A 21,824-nucleotide genomic window follows, 5' to 3' on the forward strand; every position below is an offset into this window, starting at 1 on the left:
AGCCTGTGTTAGACGGGGTCGCACTCCCCCTGAAGACACAGGTTCGCAGTTTGGGTGTGATCCTGGACTCATCGCTGAGCCTGGATCCCCAGGTTTCGGCGGTGACCAGGGGAGCATTCGCACAGTTAAGACTCGTGCGCCAACTGCGACCGTACCTTGGGAAGTCTGACTTGGCCACGGTAGTCCACGCTCTGGTTACATCCCGCCTTGACTACTGCAACGCTCTCTACGTGGGGTTGCCTTTGAAGACGGCCCGGAAGCTCCAATTAGTCCAACGGGCGGCAGCCATGGTATTAACAGGAGCAGGGCGCAGGGAGCATACAACTCCTCTGCTGTACCAGCTCCACTGGCTACCGATTAGCTACCGAGCCCAATTCAAAGTGCTGGCTTTGACCTTTAAAGCCCTAAACGGTTCTGGCCCTACATACCTATCCGAACGTATCTCGGCCTATCAGCCCACCAGGACCCTAAGATCTTCAGGAGAAGCCCTTCTCTCCATCCCGCCTGCTTCACAAGTGCGGCTTGCGGGAACGAGAGATAGGGCCTTTTCTGTGGTGGCCCCCTGGCTTTGGAATGCCCTCCCTACTGAAATAAGATCAGCCACCTCGCTAATGGCATTTCGGAAAAAACTGAAAACTTGGATGTTCGAGCAAGTTTTCAACTAATTCCGATGTGATGATGTTTTGATCATGGACTAGCAATCAAGGATAACGAATTGGATTACGACTTTAACTATGAGATGTTCCGGTCTGTATTGGTGGCCCAATACTATGTATGTATATGTATGTATTTTTATATTTTATTTTATATTTTTAAAGTGAATATTGTATTTTTAAATATGTTGTAAACCGCAATGAGTCGCCGCACAGGCTGAGATATTAGCGGTATACAAGTGTACTAAATAAATAAATAAATAAATAAATGTGTGAACAATGCACAGAATAAATCCCTAATGAAAGAACTTTCTATGGAAAAATGTGTTTTCTGTGCAGGAGGATATATTTATCTCTTGAAATATGATTTTCCCCACTGAAAAGGTTGTGCCTTGCATAGAAAATGATGTTTTCTGCACAAAGCTACCATGTGTGAATTTTGCACAGAACAATCCCTGAACTGTGAAGATTCTTCCTAGTCTGGGATTCTTCTTATCCACATTTCTCAAAACTTGGAAAAGATTTTACTACCATTTTCAAAATATTTTTGAATATTCTTTTCATTCCTGTTTCATACAAATACCTTCCCGGTCTTTGGCTGAACAAGTTATCAGTATTCACCTGAAGAAAAGATATTGAAAAGTCTTATTTTCTCCTGTGGAGAATCCAAATGAATGTGAAACTTTTTTCCTTTTGTATGGAAATGATTCTTCTCTGTATGTCAATAAGCAGTGCTCAGGGTGAACACATTGCTCAGTATTTGAAGCTCCATTTGCAGACTTTGCCAGCTGCTGATATCTTATTTAATCCATTGCCTTAAACAGATTTGGAAGCATTAGCATGACAGCTGAAAGACTAATGGCACAGATGAAGAAAACATTCATCGACACCTAATACAGAACATAAAATAAATGTTTGCACGCCTTTTACTCTTTGAAGGCAACGTGAAGGGCTTCAGTAAAACCCACTACTGTCTCTGCCTTTTCTGGATGGAAACCCTGATACGGAATATGAAAAGCATTTGATTTTAAGAGGGACAACACTGTACACTGCATCTCAACAACACTTCTAAATTCAAAAGGTATTCCAGTGGGGTAATAATGCCATATAATTATTTGATGGGCGTTTTATGACAGTTTTCAAGTTCTGGCAAAGTCTTACACATGTGAATGGAAACATTCTAGTAAAAGCATTTTTGGAATGATTTGCTCCCACCTTAAACTCATCTGCCTCCAATTAGATGTGATGTTGATCATGCAGCTGCCAATGTAAATAACTGCCATGGATACATAGATCCATTTCTCTCACCTAACAGGTCTTTGTTTCTATTTATCTTTTAAAAATTTACCAACATTTGTAAATTTCTTTTATCTGAGTTTGAGGAATTTGGGATTAAAAAACAAATATGGGAGAAAATAATAAAAATAAAATGGGCAAGAATTTCCTGATTGCTACTTCAAGCAAAATAGCACTATGTTGAAAAAATGGAAGGGAAAGGTGCTACTTCATCACATTGAAGCAGGGAAGTATTTGGTAGAGTAGAGCTCAATCTGACTCAGTTTTGAAATGAAATGGATTATTTCCCTGCATTCATCACACTGTTAAATGTATCTGTGTTACGTAGTTGTACTCAACATTGTTTCAGTAGATTTACCATCACACTGAAATCACTAGGCACCATCCACCATCCCTCCCCTATGTTTTTTGTGGGGAAAAATCTCTCCTCTCTTTGAAATGTCAGCTGTTACATGTCCAATTCCAGAAACAAGGAAGTAGGGAGGGAGGGAAAGCAGCAATGCACTCTCCCCCACCCTCAGCTGTCCCACAGAAAAGGATGTGGACCTTGAAAAACTATAACTCCCAAGACTGCATAGTATGGAGTTATGGTATTTAAAGTAAGGTCCAGCTGCATTGATTTCACAGCATAGATGCACCCAAAGAAGGTTCATGGACCTTGGGAAACTGCAGTTTCCAAGACTATGTCGTGGAGACATAGCATTTAAAGTAAGGTCCAACTGCATTCAGTCCACAGTGTAGATGCACCCAGAGACGGGTATGGACCTTGGGAAACTATAACTTCCAGTACTGCACAGCATGGAGACATTACAATGATTATTATGCCATGTCTCCATGCTGTGCAGTCCTGGGAGTTATAGTTTCCCAAGGTCCATCCCCTTCCCTGGGTGCATCTACACTGTGGACTGAATGCAGTTGGACTTTACTTTAAATGCCACGTCTCCATGAGATGGTCTTGGAAACTGCAGATTCCAATAATAATAATCCTTTTCCTGGCTTTCCCATGCAACACACAGCACAGACCATATCACAGAAGGAAGGGAAGGGAACATGCCCAACTCTTTAAGCCACTCCTCATAGGGCTTGTTCTCCAGACCCTTGATCATTTTAGTTGCCCTCCTCTGAATCCCTCTTGCCCTTTGCTGAACATGGCAGCTAAACTGTTGTTCAACTGCATTGTTTCTTTAATGTAGATGGATCCTAAGCCTGTGGCCTCTTTCACACAGCTGTATAAAATCCACATCGAACTGGATTATATGGCAGTGTGGACTCAGATAATCGAGCTCAAAGCGGATATTGTGGATTGCCTGCCTTGATATTCTGGGTTATATGCTTGTGTGGAAGGGTGCTGTGATGTACGATCTCAGCCAACATGCCCAGGGACCAACCTACTCCATTAACACAAGTACAGCTATAATTTGTAGTTACAAAACCATGGTTGCATTCAATCGTTTATATTTTCCTTCTCCTAGGCTAGAGTGGGAAATGAACACACAGTAGGGACCTCTTCTAATTCAAGAAATGTCTTGAATGCCTCCAGTGTGTCAGGAAGAATTGAGATGTGTGCTTGATAAATCTCTATGCAAATAATACCATGCACTTCAACCAGCAATTAATGGTTACATTTCTATCTTGCGTTGTCGTGAGATTTTTTATTATGCTAATCAATAAAGAGCAGAAAATTAATCATTTGGGTACGGTTGGAGGAGATGTATATTTCATGAGATGGATATAGATGTTGAGATCACTTTGATATTCGCTGGCAGTGAATGGAAGCCTTTTAGATCTTTATGAATGAAGGATAAATAGATACAAGATGGTAAGAGATTTTGTTTTCTGAAGTAGAGGTGCCTGTAACACTCGAGCTTGATGAGACTCATGGGTTTCAACTCTCAGCTTAGACCATGGCTCAGTCTTACCATGATGTAATTTGAATCAGTAATGCTTAATATCCAAGAGCTCTGAAATTTAAATACTTGTATTTATTTTCTTCCATATTCACAGAGAGAATGATAAATTATATGGCTATGTGTCAAGAATAGGCAGTCTACTAGGATTGGTATAAGATGGTGGGAGGATGAAACCACTCCAGATTGTAGTCTGAACTTTAAAGGAGCTAACCGATGGGCCAAATCTATAAGGCTATATACTGAGATAAAAGAGAAAAATAGTCTCAGTTACCTCAGAGAAGAGGGTTGAATCTTGTCCTTTCCAGTAGGATTAGGCAAAAGCAAACCTCTCAGGGCCGGGCTTTAGCACAGCGGGTTAAACTAACAGCTGCAGAAAATCTTGCTGATCGAAAGGTTGACAGTTCAAGCCTGGGTTGGGGTGAGCTCCCAACATTAGCCCAGGTTCTGCTCACCTAGCCTTTCGAAAACAGTAATGAAGTAGAGAAATAGCTACTGCTTTGGTGAGGAAGTAATAAAAGGCAACCATGCGGACATGCTGGCAATTCTATCAGGAGAGCGTCTAAAGACAACATAGCTCCTTGGCATGTAAGATGGAGTGACAGCACCCCCCCCCCCATTGCTTGAACACAGCCTCCAGATGCCGGAGATGGAAAAAGGATGGAAAGCCTTTACATAGTTCATGTACTGTCTGTCTTTGTTAATGGGATAATGGCATTTAATGTTTGCCATATATGTGTACTATAATTCGCCCTGAGTCCCCTTGGGGTGATAGGGCGGAATATAAATAAAGTATATTATAATATTACTAGCCATCCCCTGCCACGCATTGCTGTGACCCTTTCTGGTGATCTGGAAAATAAAGTGTTGGTTTCTAATATATGTAATTTCTTTATGCTTGTGGGTAAACAGCATTTCTTGTTGTTTCTGTGTCAGTGTTGATGTGGAGATTGTCTGATTTGCCTACTCTGGAACATGCAACATATAATTGTCCTTCTTTAGGGGTTCCTTTCAAAACTATGATATTATATCTGTCATATACATATTTATGTTTGTATGTTAATCATATCTAGCTATATCTATGGCTGGATGGTTCTTTGTCAAGAGGGCTTTGATTGTTTTCTTGCCCTGAGGGAGTTGGACTGGATGGCCTTAAGGACGGTTGGGACCCGGGGGGAGGGGGGTGTCATGACGGGTTGTCAGAAGGGTTGCCAAAGGCCTGTAGAAAACACGGTATTTTCTGTTGGTCACGGGGGTTCTGTGTTGCAAGTTTGGCCCAATTCTATCATTGGTGGGGTTCAGAATGCTCTTTGATTGTATAACTATAAATCCCAGTAACTACAACTCCCAAATGTCAAGGTCTATTTTCCCCAAACTCCATCTGTGTTCATATTTGGGCAAACAGAGTATTTGTGCCAAATTTGGTCTAGGATCCTTCATTGTTTGAGTCCACAGTGCTCTCTGGATGAGTCCACAGTGCTCTCTGGATGTTGGTGAACTGCAACTCCAAAACTTAAGGTTAATGCCCACCAAACCACTCTAGTGTTTTCCTTTAATCATGGGGGTTCTGTGTGCCAAGTTTGGTTCAATTCCCTCATTGGCGGAGTTCAGAATACTCTTTGATTGTAGGTTAACTATAAATACCAGCAACTACAACTCCCAAATAACAAAATCATTTTTTCAGTGATGGTCATGCCTTGGGTTAGTTCATGGCAATTAGTCCAGCGGTTTTTGAGTTATAATGTCACTCAAAATGAACAGAGCATTTATATAGATAGATAGATAGATAGATAGATAGATAGATAGATAGATAGTTCCCCTAGCCTGTGTGTTCTTCTTCATTCCTCCTCCTCCTCCCTTTTGAAAGGAGTAAACCATGATTAAGATAGGATAATGCAACAATCTAATGTATTTAGCAGATAAGCAAGTTCATTTATTGGCCAGTAGCTCTTAACTGGAAAATACAGACAGAACACCACCTTAAATTGAATATAATTAGAAGAATATAAACTCTTCAAGTGGAAGGTATTTAATCAACAAGTTGGTCTTCATAATAAAAAGGACATGCCTAGAATTCAGAAAATGCAGGGTTCTGCCACATTGGTTAAGTCAGACACAGCCCTAGTTTGAGACTAAAAAAAAAATCAATTCTTTTCCTTGATTTTGTTTTTTCAAAATCAGACTGGCAGCTTCTCCTCCATGTCGGCAATGACATAGGACACAACGGTCCATACAGCAGCGCAGAGATTCATTTCCATCGGATTCTGAACTGTCATGGTGTCTCCTTGGGAATGATGGAACCAGAAGTATTTAGTAATGTCATCGTTCAAACTGGCACCTGGGGAGAAAGGGAGGAAAGGTGGTTGCCTTGTTATTATGGGTATTTAATCAGCCAAAAGTACTCCAACCACTTGCAAGCAAAAAAAAAAAAACCAACTGTAAGAAAGCATAATGTGTACCCACACACTTTTCAAGGCAGTATTTTCATCCTGAGATTCCTCTCTCTGGGGACCAGAGAAAAAAGGATATCTGGGAATCCTCTTTGGTTAATTGGATTCCACTCAAATACTTTGGTGCATCTCATTGAGGAACCTGTGGTCAAAGGTTGCAAGTTTTCATCTGCCTTAGGGGAACTTAATAGTTTTCTAGGTAAGAATATCTCTTTATATAAAAGAGGTTATCAACTTCAGTAAGGTATTACCATGAAGGGATTTAAACAGAATTTGAAGAGCTCCTAAAGCATCTTTTAAAGCAAAAGATGCATTCCAAACAGACACAAAATACTCAACATTATGCATGAATGCAAGGAGAAAGGGTCAAGGTCAATAAATAATTGCAGCTAGAACCCTATATAAGCTTATAGTTAACTAAGCAACTTCTTTTAGCCTGACCCTCCAAACCTGATGGAAACATCATTCAACTGTGCTTTAATTGCCAGCAAAATACTCCTTCTGCACCCCATATAGACAATGCCTGGTAAAGTAGGTTGAGAGGTGAGTTACGATCATAACAACAGTGTCAAATTTGTGACAAAGGAGTGATCATGAATAGGAAACAATTATGGCCACTCAAAGCATCCTATGAACAGGAAACCACAGTACTTCAGAGATGCTTCTGTTGGAGTGCTGTCAGATTGCAAAGGAAGGCTAGGAGGATGGCATCCTCAGATATAACTATGATGGCTGAGCTCTGTCTCTGTAGTGAAGCAGTATCTTTCCCAATAGTTACCTAAAAGCTTGCACCAAAGAACCTAAAGCCAGAAATGAAAGTTATAGTTATGAACAACAAAGCCCAATTTTATCATCTCCTTCTAGGAAAACAGAGAGGTGATGACCTCTTAACCTGGCAGCCAGATGGCAAGCCACAATTGACTGGTATTTATTCCAGGCATTAAGCTGGTGACTATGAAACTTCCAGTTGTATGAGTAAACAGTTATATTTATACAGGAGACATGCAGCACTAGAAAGAAACAAAGCAAATGAAGGTCTGTCTATCCATGTAACAAAATTAGTTTCTGGTATGAAGGATAACAGTATATAACAGGCATGGGCAAACTTCAGCCCTCCAGGTGTTTTGGACTTCAACGCTCACAATTCTTAACAGCCAGTAAGTTGACTGGAAATCTCTGGGAATTGAAGTCCAAAACACCTGGAGGGGTGAAGTTTATAAGTACCACTCAGCTCTACCCACCATTGATTCATGCTATGTTTTCTATTTTTCTTCTCTCCACCTGCAATGGTACAGTCCTATCCACTATCCTTGGCACTTTACCACATCTTCACTGCATAGATTGCCAGAAGAAAGTCACAGAAGAACAAATACATTTCAATTGTTTTTAATTTCAAAACACTTAAAGTATGTGTGTGTGTGAGGCTGGAATTTTCTTGGTTAGTCTCAAGCAGAATAATAATAATAATAATAATAATAATAATAATAATAATAATAATAATAATATTAAAATTTCTTACTTGCCATTCTGTATGGATCAAGGTAGGGAACAGCAATGTATTAAAATATAACATGAACCATCAGTCAAAAAAACGTAACACATAAACCAGTTAAAATAATCAGTACATAATTTAAAATCCATATTAAATGCCCCGGTGGTGCAATGGGTTAAACCCTTGTGTCGGCAGGACGGCTGAGCAAAAGGTTAGCAGTTTGAATCCTGTCTGTCAGCTCCAGCTTCCCATGCGGGGACATGAGAGAAGCCTCCCACAGGATAGTAAAACATCCAGACATCCCCTGGGCAATGTCATTGCAAACAACCAAAACTCTTACACCTAAGCGATTTGCAGTTTCTTAAGTTGCTCCTGACACACACACACACACACACACACACACACACACACACACACAAATTAAAATTTATCTCAATAGATCTGCCGGATAGGTCTTTAAAGCTGTTTTAAATTCAGATAGTATATTCAGCTGCTGAGAGTCTTCAGGCAGGTAATTGCGCAATCTATGGATAGCTGAAGGAAAGGTCCTCTGGGTGGCAGTTGCCAACTTAGTCCTGGATGACTGGAGTAAATGCCCCCCAGAGGCCCTGAGTATATGGGGAAGATTATATGGGAGGAGGTGATCCCGTAAGTAAACTGTACCCAAAGCATGTAGGGCTTTTAAGATAATGGCCAACACTTTGCCAGGAAACTAATTAGCCAGTGGAGTGATATTGATAATATTGGTGTAGTACGATCTTTCCTAGATGTACCAGTAACCAGGCATGTAGCCGGGGGGGGGGGGGGTAACCCCCCCCCCCCCGAAATCCTCATGGTGGTTCACGAGAAGGCCTTACTGGTGCATTATTTAAACTGTTACGTTTATTCATATCATGATCTGATCACCCTACTCAATATATCCCATATGCATGGGGGTATTGGGGTAACGATACAAAAGGTTTGCTAGGGTAAACCCTCTTTCAATCGGACTTACCCCCCCCCCCCAAAACAAACTCAGCCCCCCCCCTCCAAAATGAAATCCTGGCTACGGGCCTGCCAGTAACCAAACTTATTGCCATGTTTTGAACTAATTGGAATTTCTGAACTTGGTACCAACAAAGACCAATGTATAGTCCATTGCAGAAGTTCAGCTTGAAGTTACCAATTTGAGCACATCTTTAGATTCCTTAGCTCTAGGAAGGGGCACAGCTGCCATAACACTCAAATCTGAGAAAAGGCTTCACATTTTTCTAAGCTGTCATTTGGAGTGATGGATCCAGAAGCACTAAGAAACTGTAAACACATTGAGTAGACTTATTCCATCAATTTTTGACATGCTGGCAAATCCAATTGCTCCAATGGGTCTACTGGAGCCAGAATGAACAATAAAATCCATGCTTCCTTGACCTGTGACATGACTTTTGAGGGGCTGCATTTTCTGGGGGATTTAAAGTTAAAAAATGATGATCTTAATGGCAATATAACAGAATTTCTCACCTGGGGGTTGGGACCCATGGGAGGGTCACCAGGGGGTGTCAGAGGGGCCGCCAAAGACCATCAGGAAACACAATATTTTATGTTGATCATTTTCTGTGTGGGAAGTCTAGCCCAATTCTATCATTGGTGGGGTACAAAATGCTCTTTGATGGTAGGTGAATTATAAATCCCAGCAACTACAACTACCAAATATCAAGGTCTATTTTCTCCAAACTCCACCAATATTCACATTTTTGTGCATATTGAGTATTTGTCCCAAGTTTGGTCCAGATCCATCATTGTTTGAGTCCACAGTGCTCTCTGGATGTAAGTGAACTACATCTCCAAAACTCAAGGTCAATGCCCACCAAATCCTTCCAGTATTTTCTGTTGGTCATGGGAGTTCTGTGTGCCATGTTTGGTTCAATTCCATCATTGGTGGAAAGCAGAATGCTCTCTTTGATTGTAGGTGAACTATACGTCCTAGCACCCAAATGACAAAATCAATCCTCCCCAAACCCCAACAGTATTCAAATTTGAGTGTATTGGGTATTTGTGCCAAATTTGGTCCAGTGAATGAAAACACATCCTGCATATCAGATATTTACATGACAATTCATAACAGTAGCAAAATTACAGTTATGAAGTAGCAACAAAAATAATTTTATGGTTGGGGATCACCACAACATGAAGAACTGTCAGTCATAAGGCTGCACAGGGCATAGGGTTACAGTCTGTGTTAGATGGGGTTACACTCCCCCTGAAGACGCAGGTTCGCAGCTTGGGAGTGCTCCTGGACTCATCTCCGAGCGTGGAACCCCAGGTCTCGGCAGTGGTCGGGAGAGCTTTTGAACAAGTAAAACTTGTGCGCCAGCTGCGCCCATACCTTGGGAAGTCTGATTTGGCCACAGTGGTCCACGTTCTTGTTACATCCTGAATAGATTACTGCAACACGCTCTATGTGGGGTTGCCTTTGAAGACTGTTTGGAAACTCCAACTAGTCCAACGGGCAGCAGGTAGACTGCTCACTGGAGTGTCATTCAGGGAGCATACCACCCCCCTGCTATGTCAGCTCCACTGTCTGCTAATACAGTTCCGAGCATAATTCAAAGTGCTGGTCTTGATCTATAAAACCCTATACGGTTCCAGCCCTGTGTACCTGCCCAAATGTATCTCCTTTACATTCCACCTTGAAGTTTAAGATCTTCTAGGGAGGCCCTGCTTTCAGCCCTGGCTCTGTCATGAACACGCTTGGTGGGAATGAGGGACAGAGCTTCCTCGGTCGTGCCCCCCCTCCACCTGTGGAATTCCTTCCCCGGGGAAATTAGGTCATCTTCATTCCTCCTCTCCTTCAGAAAGAAGTTGAAAACGTGGATGTGGGACCAGGCCTTCGGGTAACTATGCTGACAAGGACAATGACAATGCTGACAATTGCTATGGTAATGGACTATGGACAAGCTTGATGGAGTCTCCGATCATAGAATTCGGCTAGATAAGGCCATAAGGCTGTTATATTTAAGCATATTTTAATTGAATTGATTTAATGTTTTTAACTGTATGCAATTATTGATTTTGTTATGTATTTTATTATGTACACATGGAGGCATTGAATCGTGCCGGCTCAAAGCAGCACTGAGTCATCCCCCCCACATGGGGGGGGGGGGAGGGGGTTGAGAAAGGTGGGGTACAAATATTTGAAATAAATAAATAAATAAATAAACTGTATTAAGGGGTCACGGCATTAGAAAGGTTGAGAAACATTGCAAGATCTATGTGCAGTATCTCTGTTCTTTGCCTGTTGGCCAAACACTGTGCTTTAAAAGTAGAAGAGTGTCTTGTGCGATGCCTGGAATCATCTGAGTGGGTGATGGGAAGGTAGGGAAACGCAGTCACCGGAGTGTGGTCTCCCCTCCTCCCTAGCAAAGTCTGTATCTGTTCTAGTTAACTTGGGAGCCCTTTAGGATAGGTTATTTTAGATTCTTGTCAGCTTTTGTGCTGCCAAGTGGAACCTCTTTCCTTTTCCGAGACCTGATTTCACACCGTTTTAATGCACGCCTAGTTTCCATCTCTAGCTGCCACAATTGCTCTGCGGCAAGGAGCGAAAGGTTAATGTGCTGCAAAAATAACCGATAATCCTGAGCTGTAATTTAGCCTATTTACTGTATCAATAAGAATTAATACTCAGATGAATTAAGCAGAACAGGAAATTGGATGCACTGCATCTTTCCCCCCTTTCCTTTCCCGTTGGCAGCCCTCATTTAATTAGGCACCGAGGCAGCTGAACAAGTGCTTTCCCTTTTGCCATTTTGCTTAAATCTTGAATTTTAAAAGCTTTCAAGAGCAGTGATTCAGGAGGTAAAACAGCAGGACTTCTGATGTTATTTATAAGCTCCATGCCGGAAACTATTTCAAGGTCTGTAACAGGGTAACTCAAGCACTATTTACTTCACCCAGTAATTTCAAGCGCAGAGACTCAATGACAGAGCTAATGGCACCATTGCCCCACTGGAACTACATTAACTTCTTGATCAATTTTGGCTTGATTTGACAAAATTCTCAAAGCATTGTCTGCCGCCAAAGGCACCAATCGGCTCAGTTAATCTTGTGGAATGGTGCTGGCTTTGGTTGTTGCAGCATCTGAAGCGAAAAATTGAAATGACACACACTCTCTCTGTGCACATTTTGCTTCTAAAACATTGGTAGCAAGCCACAACCTTTTAAAAAACCTCAACTTTCATTCAGGTTTAAGACTTATTCACCTGATGTTATGTCCTATAATGCAATTTTCCTGCTTCTTGGCAGGGGGTTGGACTGGATGACCCACAAGGTCTCTTCCAACTCTATGATTCTAGGTGGTTTTCAACATACGCGGACCTTGACACGAGGGTACAGTGAGCATTCTGAGGCTGAGAGCTTGTGACTTGCCCAAGGTGGGTTTGCATGTCTGAGTGAAGAATCAAATCCTGTTTCCTGGATTTGGGCAGAAATGGTCATATCCCTTAAACTTTGTTTCTCTGGCAGATACTTCATGAAATGAGAGGGCACAGTTTCTCTGGCCATGACAAAGAACAGAATTTTTTGCAGTGATTCACTGCAGTGATTCTCTGCATATCTGCATCTTGTGATTTTTTAATAAATATACGCCGAAGTTTGTGGCAGAAGTCCCATGGCAGCCATGTTGTGAGACACTAAATCTTGCAACAAAGCATCAAGTTTGGACAACGGAGGCAGAAATCCCGGGACCAACAGGTCTGTATGTGGGCCTCTTCTGAAGTCCTAGGATTTTTTGCTCCTATTTAAAATCCGTGATTTATTGCTGTCTGGAAGTCTGTTTGAAGGTACATTTATTTATTTATTATTTATTTATTTGCTTCACTTTTATACCGCATATTTCAGCCCTTGACAGGCGACTCAATGCGGTTTACAGTGCAATTAAAAACACGGCAATACAACAACCGGGACGACAACGTCGCTCCACAACAATTAACATAGACAGACAAATCGACAAACAACATATATAGCGCCTCCGTTAAAGTCAGATCCATTCTCATAGTCATTGTGCCGTTCCTATGTTCAGTTACCGTCTTCCTTAGTTAGTTGCATTGCTTAGCCGAACGCTTGTTCGTAAAGCCAGGTCTTGACCATTCTCCGAAACGCCAGCAACGAAGGTGCCTGTCTGATGTCAGCTGGCAAGGCATTCCATAGCCGAGGGGCCACCACTGAGAAGGCCCTGTCTCTCGTCCCTGCCAAGCGTACCTGTGACGCAGGCGGGATCGAGAGCAGGGCCTCCCCAGATGATCTTAATGTTCTAGTCGGTTCGTAGGCGGAAATGCGTTCGGAGAGGTAAGCGGGGCCAGAACCGTTTAGGGCTTTATAGGCTAAGGCCAGCACCTTGAATTGAGCCCGGTAGCGGATTGGCAGCCAGTGGAGCTGGCTCAACAGAGGAGTGGTGTGCTCCCTGAGTGCCGCTCCAGTTAGCAACCTGGCTGCCGAGCGCTGGACCATCTGAAGCTTCCGGGCTGTCTTCAAGGGCAACCCCACGTAGAGCGCGTTGCAGTAATCAATCCGGGATGTGACCAGAGCGTGGACCACCGTGGCCAAGTCCGACTTCCCAAGGTACGGGCGCAGCTGGCGCACAAGTTTGAGTTGTGCAAATGCTCCCCTGGACACCGCCGAAACCTGGGGTTCCAAGCTTAGCGAGGAGTCCAGGATCACACCCAAGCTGCGAACCTGCGTCTTCAGGGGGAGTGTAACCCCGTCCAACACAGGCTGTAACCCTATACCCTGTTCGGCCTTCCGACTGACCAGGAGTGCCTCTGTCTTATCTGGATTCAATTTCAATTTGTTCGCCCTCATCCAGTCCGATACAGCGGCCAAGCAACGGTTCAGGACCTGAACAGCCTCCTTAGTAGTAGGTGGGAAGGAGTGACAGAGTTGGACGTCATCTGCGTACAGATAACACCGCACCCCGAAACTCCGGATGATCTCTCCCAACGGCTTCATGTAGATGTTAAATAACATGGGGGACAATATTGAGCCCTGCGGGACTCCACAAGTCAATGGTTGTGGGGTAGAGCAGTTGTCCCCCAGCAACACCATCTGAGTACGATCCTCTAGGAAGGACCTGAGCCACTGCAGAGCAGTGCCACCAAGGCCCATTCCCGCGAGGCATCTCAGAAGGATACCATGGTCGACGGTATCGAAGGCCGCTGAGAGGTCCAGCAGAACTAACAGGGACACACTCCCCCTGTCTAGCTCCCTGCGCAGATCATCCACTAAGGCGACCAAGGCTGTCTCGGTACCATGTCCCGGCCTGAAACCAGACTGTGCCGGATCTAGATAATCAGTGTTTACCAAGAATGTCTGGAGTTGTGAGGCCACCACACGTTCCAGGACTTTGCCCAAGAAGGGAAGATTGGAAACAGGCCGAAAGTTGACGAATTGAGTGGGATCCAGTGATGGTTTCTTCAACAGCGGTTTTATCACAGCTTGTTTTAAGCTGGCTGGAATTTTGCCTTCCCGAAGGGAGGCATTAACCACCACCTCCACCCACTCGGCCAATCCCCCTCTGGCCTCCTTTAGAAGCCAGGATGGGCAGGGGTCTAGGATGCATGTGGTAGCCCTCATTCCTCCAAGCATCTTGTCCACATCCTCAGGTTTCACCAATTGAAATGAATCCAACGAAATCGGATAAGCAGATGCTCGTGTTACATCCTCTGAGACTGCCGTTAACATGGTGTCCAGGTCAGAACGGATCGAAGCGACTTTGTCCGCAAAGAACCGAGCAAAAGCTTCACAGCGGGCCGTCGAGTTGTCAGGGTTCCCATCCGACTTGGTGGGATTTAATAGACCTCTGACAACTCGAAACAGCTCAGCCGGACGGTTCTTTGCGGACGCAATATTGGCCGCAAAGAAAGATTTCTTTGCCGCCTTTATTGCCACGGCATATGCCCTGAGAAGGGCGACATACCGTGTTCGATTTGACTCGCTCGGGTCCGAACGCCACACGCGCTCTAGTCTCCTCTTCCTTCGCTTCATTGCTGCCAGCTCCTCGGTGAACCAAGGAGCTGGTTTAGCTCGGCTACTTGAGAGGGGACGTTCCGGAGCAATCGTGTCTATTGCCCTAGTCATCTCCCTATTCCAGTGAGACACCAGGGCATCAACAGGATCACCAACCAAGGAAGCGGGAAAATCCCCAAGAGCCGTCAGGAATCCATTCGGATCCATAAGCCTCCAGGGGCGGACCAACTTAATGGGTCCCCCACCTCTGCAGAGGTTGGGAGGTGCAGTAAGTCTAAAGCTGACCAGATAGTGGTCGGTCCATGGCAACGGAGAGATGGATAACTCCTCAACACCGCCACTCTGCTCCCATCCCTGACAGAAAACCAAGTCCAATGTGTGTCCAGCACTGTGAGTGGGGCCAGATATCTGTTGGGACAGCCCCATGGTTGCCATGGAAGACATGAAGTCCTGAGCCGCTCCTACTAGGGTAGTCTCAGCATGTACATTGAAGTCCCCCAGCACAAGGAGCCGTTGGGACTCCAATGCCAGGCCCGAGACCACCCCTGCTAGCTCAGGTAGGGAGACCGTAGTGCAGCGAGGTGGGCGGTACACTAACAGAATCCCTATTCTGTCCCGGTCACCCACCTTCAGGTAGACACATTCAAAATTAGTTGACTGCGGGATGGGGCCTCTGGTCAGGGGAATGGAATTCTTATAGACAACCGCAACTCCGCCTCCCCGCCCTCCAGGTCTCGACTGGTACTGTACGGAGAAGCCTGGTGGACAAAGCTGGGTCAAATTTACTCCTCCGGCTTCGTCCAACCAGGTCTCCGTAATGCACGCCAGATCTGCCCGCTCCTCCAGAATTATATCTTGGATGAAAGATGTTTTTCCGTTGACAGATCTGGCGTTCAGCAGTACCAGCTACATAACAGCAAAATGGTTCAATACTTAATGAACTGATCTGACTATTTGACAGCAGGTAACCACAAACAAAAAAACAGTCAATTACTACTACAATTATTGTAGTTACATCAACAACATTGACCTGGGCAGTGCTGGGTGAATTTCACATTGGTATATATGATCAATGGCTTAAATATGGTATTTCTTTCATATGCTGCCATCCTGCTTGTTCCACCACTTCTTCTCATGATACAAAAAAGGTAGAGAAATACAAGATCATGTTGAGGGTTCATATAAGGCTCCACTAGGATAACTGATCAACGCCTAAAATTATTCTTATCCTTTCTCTAATGATCATGGTGAGTTAGAAAGATGAGCTACAAGAAAAATGCTAAATACTCTGTGGCTCCCTTTTCTACTTGAATGCTATTAACACTATTAATGAAGACGGAGTGCAAGGAAGAGAGAGCAAACCCAGTGGGGAATATTCAGTACAATTTATTAATGACATGATGCAGTTACTTTCCTGCTGAATGCAAGCAAGTTACTATTTCCTAAAAAAAGAAGAAAGGAATTCAGAGTGAACTTCAGATATAGAAAAGGTAAAAGCAGCTGAGATCATTTTTCCAGGAACCAGGAAAACACTTTGAAAAGAAGGCTACAAAAATCCTGGAAATGATACTAAAGTGGCTGTTGTATCTGTTGGGGTTTGGTTCCAGATTCCCATGATACTAAAATCCGTGTATGCTCAAGTCCCATTATATACAGTGGTGTAGTAAAACGGAGCCCCCGGTGGTGCAGTGGGTTAAAGCACTGAGCTGCTGAGCTTGTTGATCGAAAGGTCGCAGGTTCGATTCCAGGGAGCGACGTGAGCTTCCGCTGTCAGCCCTAGCTTCTGCCAACCTAGCAGTTCAAAAACATGCAAATGTGAGTAGATCAATAGGTACCGCTCCGGCGGGAAGGTAACGGCGCTCCATGCAGTCATGCTGGCCACATGACTTTGGAGGTGTCTACGGACAGCACTGGCTCTTCGGCTTAGAAATGGAGATGAGCACCACACCCCAGAGTCAGACATGACTGGACTTAATGTCAGGGGACTACCTTTACCTAGTAAAACGGTGTCCCTTATGTAAAACAGCAAAACCAAGGTTTGCTTTTTGGAATTAATTTTTTTCAAGTCATGGATGGTTGACTCCATGAATAAAGAATCCATATAGACCTGTATATAGACCTTGGCTCTTCAAAGAATATAAAAAAGGGAGGAGGTGGAAAAAGAACATTCTCCGTCAGCTTACACTTGTCATGGTCTATGCGAATTCAGAGCTGAAATAAAACTCATGCTGGCTTCTCACGTAAGATTTGTGGTTGAGGCAAATACCAAAGGCCTCAATGGTTTAGTTTTCACATTGAGATGGAAACTATGCTAGGGTATAATCTGCTTCCAAGAGATCTTCTTGTCCTAAACAGAATGTGTGTCGCAACAGCAGGGCACTCTATCTAAAAATATAGTCAATGAATTTCTAAACAGTTTAGTGAATATCAAGACAGAATATCAAGGCAGAAAATCCCACAATATCTGCTTTGAATGAGGTTATCTGAGTCCACACTCAGATAATGTGGGATTTTCTGCCTTGATATTCTGGGATATAGGGCTGTGTGGAAGGGCCCAGTGATCTCACTGTGCATTATAAGCATCAGCCAAAATAACTATATGCTTGGGTTGTTGTAGGTTTTTCGGGCTGTATGGCCATGTTCTAGAAGCATTGAAATCTACAAGCATGTGGACAATTTCAACAGAAAGGAGGAAACAATTACAATGAACAAAATCTGGCTACCAGTATTAAAAAAACCTCTAAATCTGAAACAGTAAATAAAGAACAAAACTCAAACATGGGGGAACTCCATACAAGAAACAATCAGGAACAACTGATCACCTCTCAACAAAGGATTCCCCCAGACAGTAACAAGTCACACCTAAAAACTGCCAGGCCATCAAATGCTAATCAAGGTGGCAAATAGGAACATTCACACCTAGCTCCAACAGACAAGAGTTCTTTCTCCCACCCTGGACTTTCCACAGATATATAAACCCAATTTTCCTAGTTTCCAACTAGAACATGGCAATACAGCCCCCAAAACCTACAACAACCTAGCGATTCTGGCCATGGAAACCCTTGACAATATACTGTATGCTTTATCAGGGAAGTGTTCAGATTTGAGACTCTTTGCCAAGGATCATTTGACAATAATCTAATGATATCCAGACATAGCCTATGGCTGGTTTGAAAAGGATTATTCACTTTTAATGGTATAGTTTTCTAAAAGATGAATACGATACATACATATAGGAGTGTACTGTAATGCCTCAGCCCTATACACAGTCACCTTAATTATTTCTCACTGAGTTCATCCCATTAGACTGACATTCTCAACCGACATGTATGGGCTTGGATAGTTAGTGAACAAACTCATAGTTCGTTTTAATTTATTTTATCTCTTTGGCAATTACTATTTATTAAGAGTTTGTTAAAGGATGCAAACAATACCTGGAAATTTTCTCATTCTTGATGTAGTTTTTTTGTTCTTGTTCTTGTGTCAGAGCAAAAAGACAATTACTTTTTTATCCTAGCAGTGTTTGCAAAAATGCTGCTCCCCCCACCTTAAAATATGTTGCCTTTTGTGCAAACTTAACATTTTTGTTTGTGTACAGAATACATAATCCAAGTGTAAAACATAAGTTTTTTTTAAAGAAAGCCCACATGCTTTGTATATTATTGGGGTGTGTGCTCTAGTGGCATCTCAAATAGACTACTGCAACATGCTCTACATGGAGATGTCTTTAAAGACTGTTCGGAAGCTTCAAGTGGTCCAATGGGCGGCAGCCACATTTTTCACTGGAGTGGCATACAGGGAGCACACAACCCCTCTGTTATGCCCGCTCCACTGGAGCCAGTCTGCTACCGAGCACAATTCAAAGTGCTGGCTTTAGCCTATAAAGCCCTAAATGGTGATGGAACAGCTTACCTGTCTCCGTTTATGAAAGATCACAGAGGTTAAGATCTTCTGGGGAGGCCCTGCTCTCAGTCCCATCCCTCTCACAAGCGTGACTAATGGGGATGAGAGACAGGGTCTTCTCAGTGGTGGTTCCTTGGCTAGGGAACTTCCACCCCAGTGAGATTAGATCAGCACCCTCCCTCTTGGCCTTCAGAAGAAAACAAAGACATCGTTGTGGGAACAAGCTTTTGGCTAGTAAAGTAATGTAGTGCAAGAAATAAATCGGGAATATGTAAATTGACAATTGGAATGGCCTTGTTTTACGATGTGATTTTAATGTTTATATGAGATGTGTTTGGAGCCCCTGGTGATGCAGTGGGTTAAAGCACTGAGCTGCAGAACTTGTTGACCGAAAGGTCACAGGTTCAAATCCGGGGAGTGGCGTGAACACCTGCTGTTAGGCCCAGCTTCTGCCAACCTAGCAGTTCAAAAACATGCAAATGTGAGTAGATCAATAGGTACCGCTCCCGCAGGAAGGTAACAGCGCTCCTTGTAGTCATGCCAGCCACATGACCTTGGAGGTGTTTATGGACAACGCTGGCTCTTTGGCTTAGAAATGGAGATGAGCACCACACCCCAGAGTCGGACACGACTGGACTTAATGTAAGGGGAAACCTTTACCTTTACCTATGAAGTGTTTTAACTCTATGGCTAAATGTTGCTTATGTCTTACGTTATAATGGTCTAAATGATTTTAACGTATAGTTACACGTTTATTGTTTAGATATTATGAGTTGGTTTTTCCATGTATGTTTGGCATTGAATTTTCCAGTATGATGTTGTAAACTGCTTTCCCCGCAGGGGTTGAGAAAAACTGTATATAAATACAGTAAATAAATAAATAAATAAATAAACTTTGTGTGAAAAGGTCTTCCTGCAGTTTTACTGAAACATGCAGAGAATTCCCATTTTCTTGATCAGTGCAAAGGAAATTGTTTTCGTTCCTATGAATAAGATTCATTTGGGAATAAGAATGGCATAACCAAAGACTGAAAGTATTCTAGACTTCTAGACTTAGATGATCATGCTTGCCAATTCTGAAATCTCTCATTATTTATTTATTTTTTAAAAAGCAAGTAGACTATAAAGAATGGAATCTTCTATTCCAAATATTTCTGGATTGTGAAGTGTTTATTTTTCTTTAGGCAAGCTTTAAATATTAAAAGAAAACACGATGCAATGGGAGAAGAATTTATGTGTAATTAAAATTCCACTTCTGTCACCAGACTAGTTTTGCTGTGTTTTCACACTGTCACAATATAAATCTAAAACTCCACAAATGATGCCAACAGTTGAAACTGTAGTGATTTAAAGCTTAATCGTGTTCTTATTTTATTACTCAATTTATTCTACTATGTGCAACACATGCACAATGAAGGAAGTAGATTAAATAAGAACAACCATTGCCAGCTAAGCACTTAAATAATTTCTTTGTTATTCACATCGGCTAATTTACATCTCTTGAATGCTATGTAAGGAGCATTAAGGGAAATGAAAAACAATGGAGCACCTTAAGTAATGTGTATAAGTACATGCCTTCAAAGCCCCATGGTGGCACAGCGGGTTAAACTGCTAAGCTGCTGAACTTGCTGACCGAAAGGTCAGCAGTTCGAATCCAGGGAGCGGGGTAAGCTCCCACTGATAGGCCCAGCTTCTACCTAGCATTATGAAAACATACAAATGTGAATAGATCAATAGGTACCGCTTCTGCAGGAAGGTAACGGTACTATTGGGGTTCAGCCTGTGTGTGAACCTGAACCTGATTCTCTTACTGTATTTCCTGATGCCAATGTAGATGTCAATGTGAATTCTGAGGCCAATTTGATGATGATGGTTTGAATAGTGAAAATCCTACAGCCTTGGAAAGTGAAAGTCAGAATTCCCATGAGAACATACATTCTGAGCCGAGCGGAGACGTTTCACTCCCTTTTCCTCCCAGTCTTAGTTCTCCAGAGAATCTGACACCTGGTCTCCCTAATGAGGATAGGCGGGCGCAGATTTGGCAGAGCCGGGGTGAAGCACAAAGTTTACGTAGATCAGCCAGATTGAAAGAAATGCAAACAAAATCTTCAGGCGTGTCTTGTAATAGATTTCTTGGACTTAAATATGCCTGGCCTGAATGCAGCTTCAGACCAGGCATCGTTCTAGATTCATGTGCAAGCTTTTGCAGATCATCTGATTCAAGTGGCATTATTCCTCAGAGGTTTTCTAGTTGTTTCAAGTACGGTTAATGGATTGCTTATAGGTTCCAGGATTCAGCAGTTTTGCTGTGGGTTTCATGATCTTGTTTATGGACATTTCTTGTTGCTGATTTTTACTGTGGCTTTTTACCTTTCCATATTTCTTCTATTTTGTATTCATCTTTCATCAATAAAAAAGGATTGTTTTCCTGAAGTCAAGTGTGGTGGATTGTTGTCTGAGGGGCCAGTTCCTGCTCTGGGTTGCAACAGGTACTCCATACAGTCATGCAGAGCACATGAAATTGGAGGTGTCTCCAGACAATGCCAGCTCTTCGGCTTAGAAATGGAAATGAGCACCGTCACCCCAGAATTGGTCACAACTAGACTTAAGGTCTTGGGAAACTTTTAGCTTTACTTTACGTGCCTTCAAGTAATCTGTTGACTCATGGGGATCCTATGAATTTGGTAGTGTTTTCTAAGGTAAGGAAAATTTACAGGTGGCTTTGTCAGCTCCTGGAATAGAGCCTGCTGCACCTGGCATCCATTGGTGGTCTCCCATCCAAGTACTAACTAGTGCTAATAAAGATTCCAAAGGTCCTCATATATATTATTAGGGAGTCTAAGCATGGTTGAAGGCTTGTCAGAAAAGCCACATCTTTAATTGTGTGCGGAAGGTTTGGAGGGTGGTGGCCAGCCTGAGCTCCCTTGGGAAGGTGTTCCAAAGCTGGGGGGCCATCACCAAGAAGGCTCTCTCTCTTGTTCCCACCAGCCACACTTGAGACAGAAGTGGGACTGAGTGGAGGGACGCCCCGGTAGATCTTAGAGCCCATTCTGGTTCATAGAAGGAAATGCGATCTCAAAAATAGGTTGGACACAAAGCATTTACAGGTTACAGGTTCTTTTTCTTC

General features: G+C 43.0%; 1 protein-coding gene across 1 annotated transcript in view; it reads right to left on the bottom strand.

Moving 5' to 3' along the window:
• Positions 1–5,763: 5,763 nt before the first annotated feature.
• CPQ (carboxypeptidase Q) overlaps positions 5,764–21,824 on the bottom strand; it is a 215,098-nt gene continuing 199,037 nt past the window's right edge. The window contains exon 8 of the mRNA XM_060775640.2: positions 5,764–6,194. Coding sequence (XP_060631623.2) covers positions 6,034–6,194 — 161 coding nt within the window. The 3' untranslated portion in view covers positions 5,764–6,033. The remainder of the gene's footprint in view (positions 6,195–21,824) is intronic.

The sequence above is a fragment of the Anolis sagrei genome, chromosome 4 (genome assembly GCF_037176765.1).
Source record: "Anolis sagrei isolate rAnoSag1 chromosome 4, rAnoSag1.mat, whole genome shotgun sequence".
Classification (NCBI taxonomy): domain Eukaryota; kingdom Metazoa; phylum Chordata; class Lepidosauria; order Squamata; family Dactyloidae; genus Anolis; species Anolis sagrei.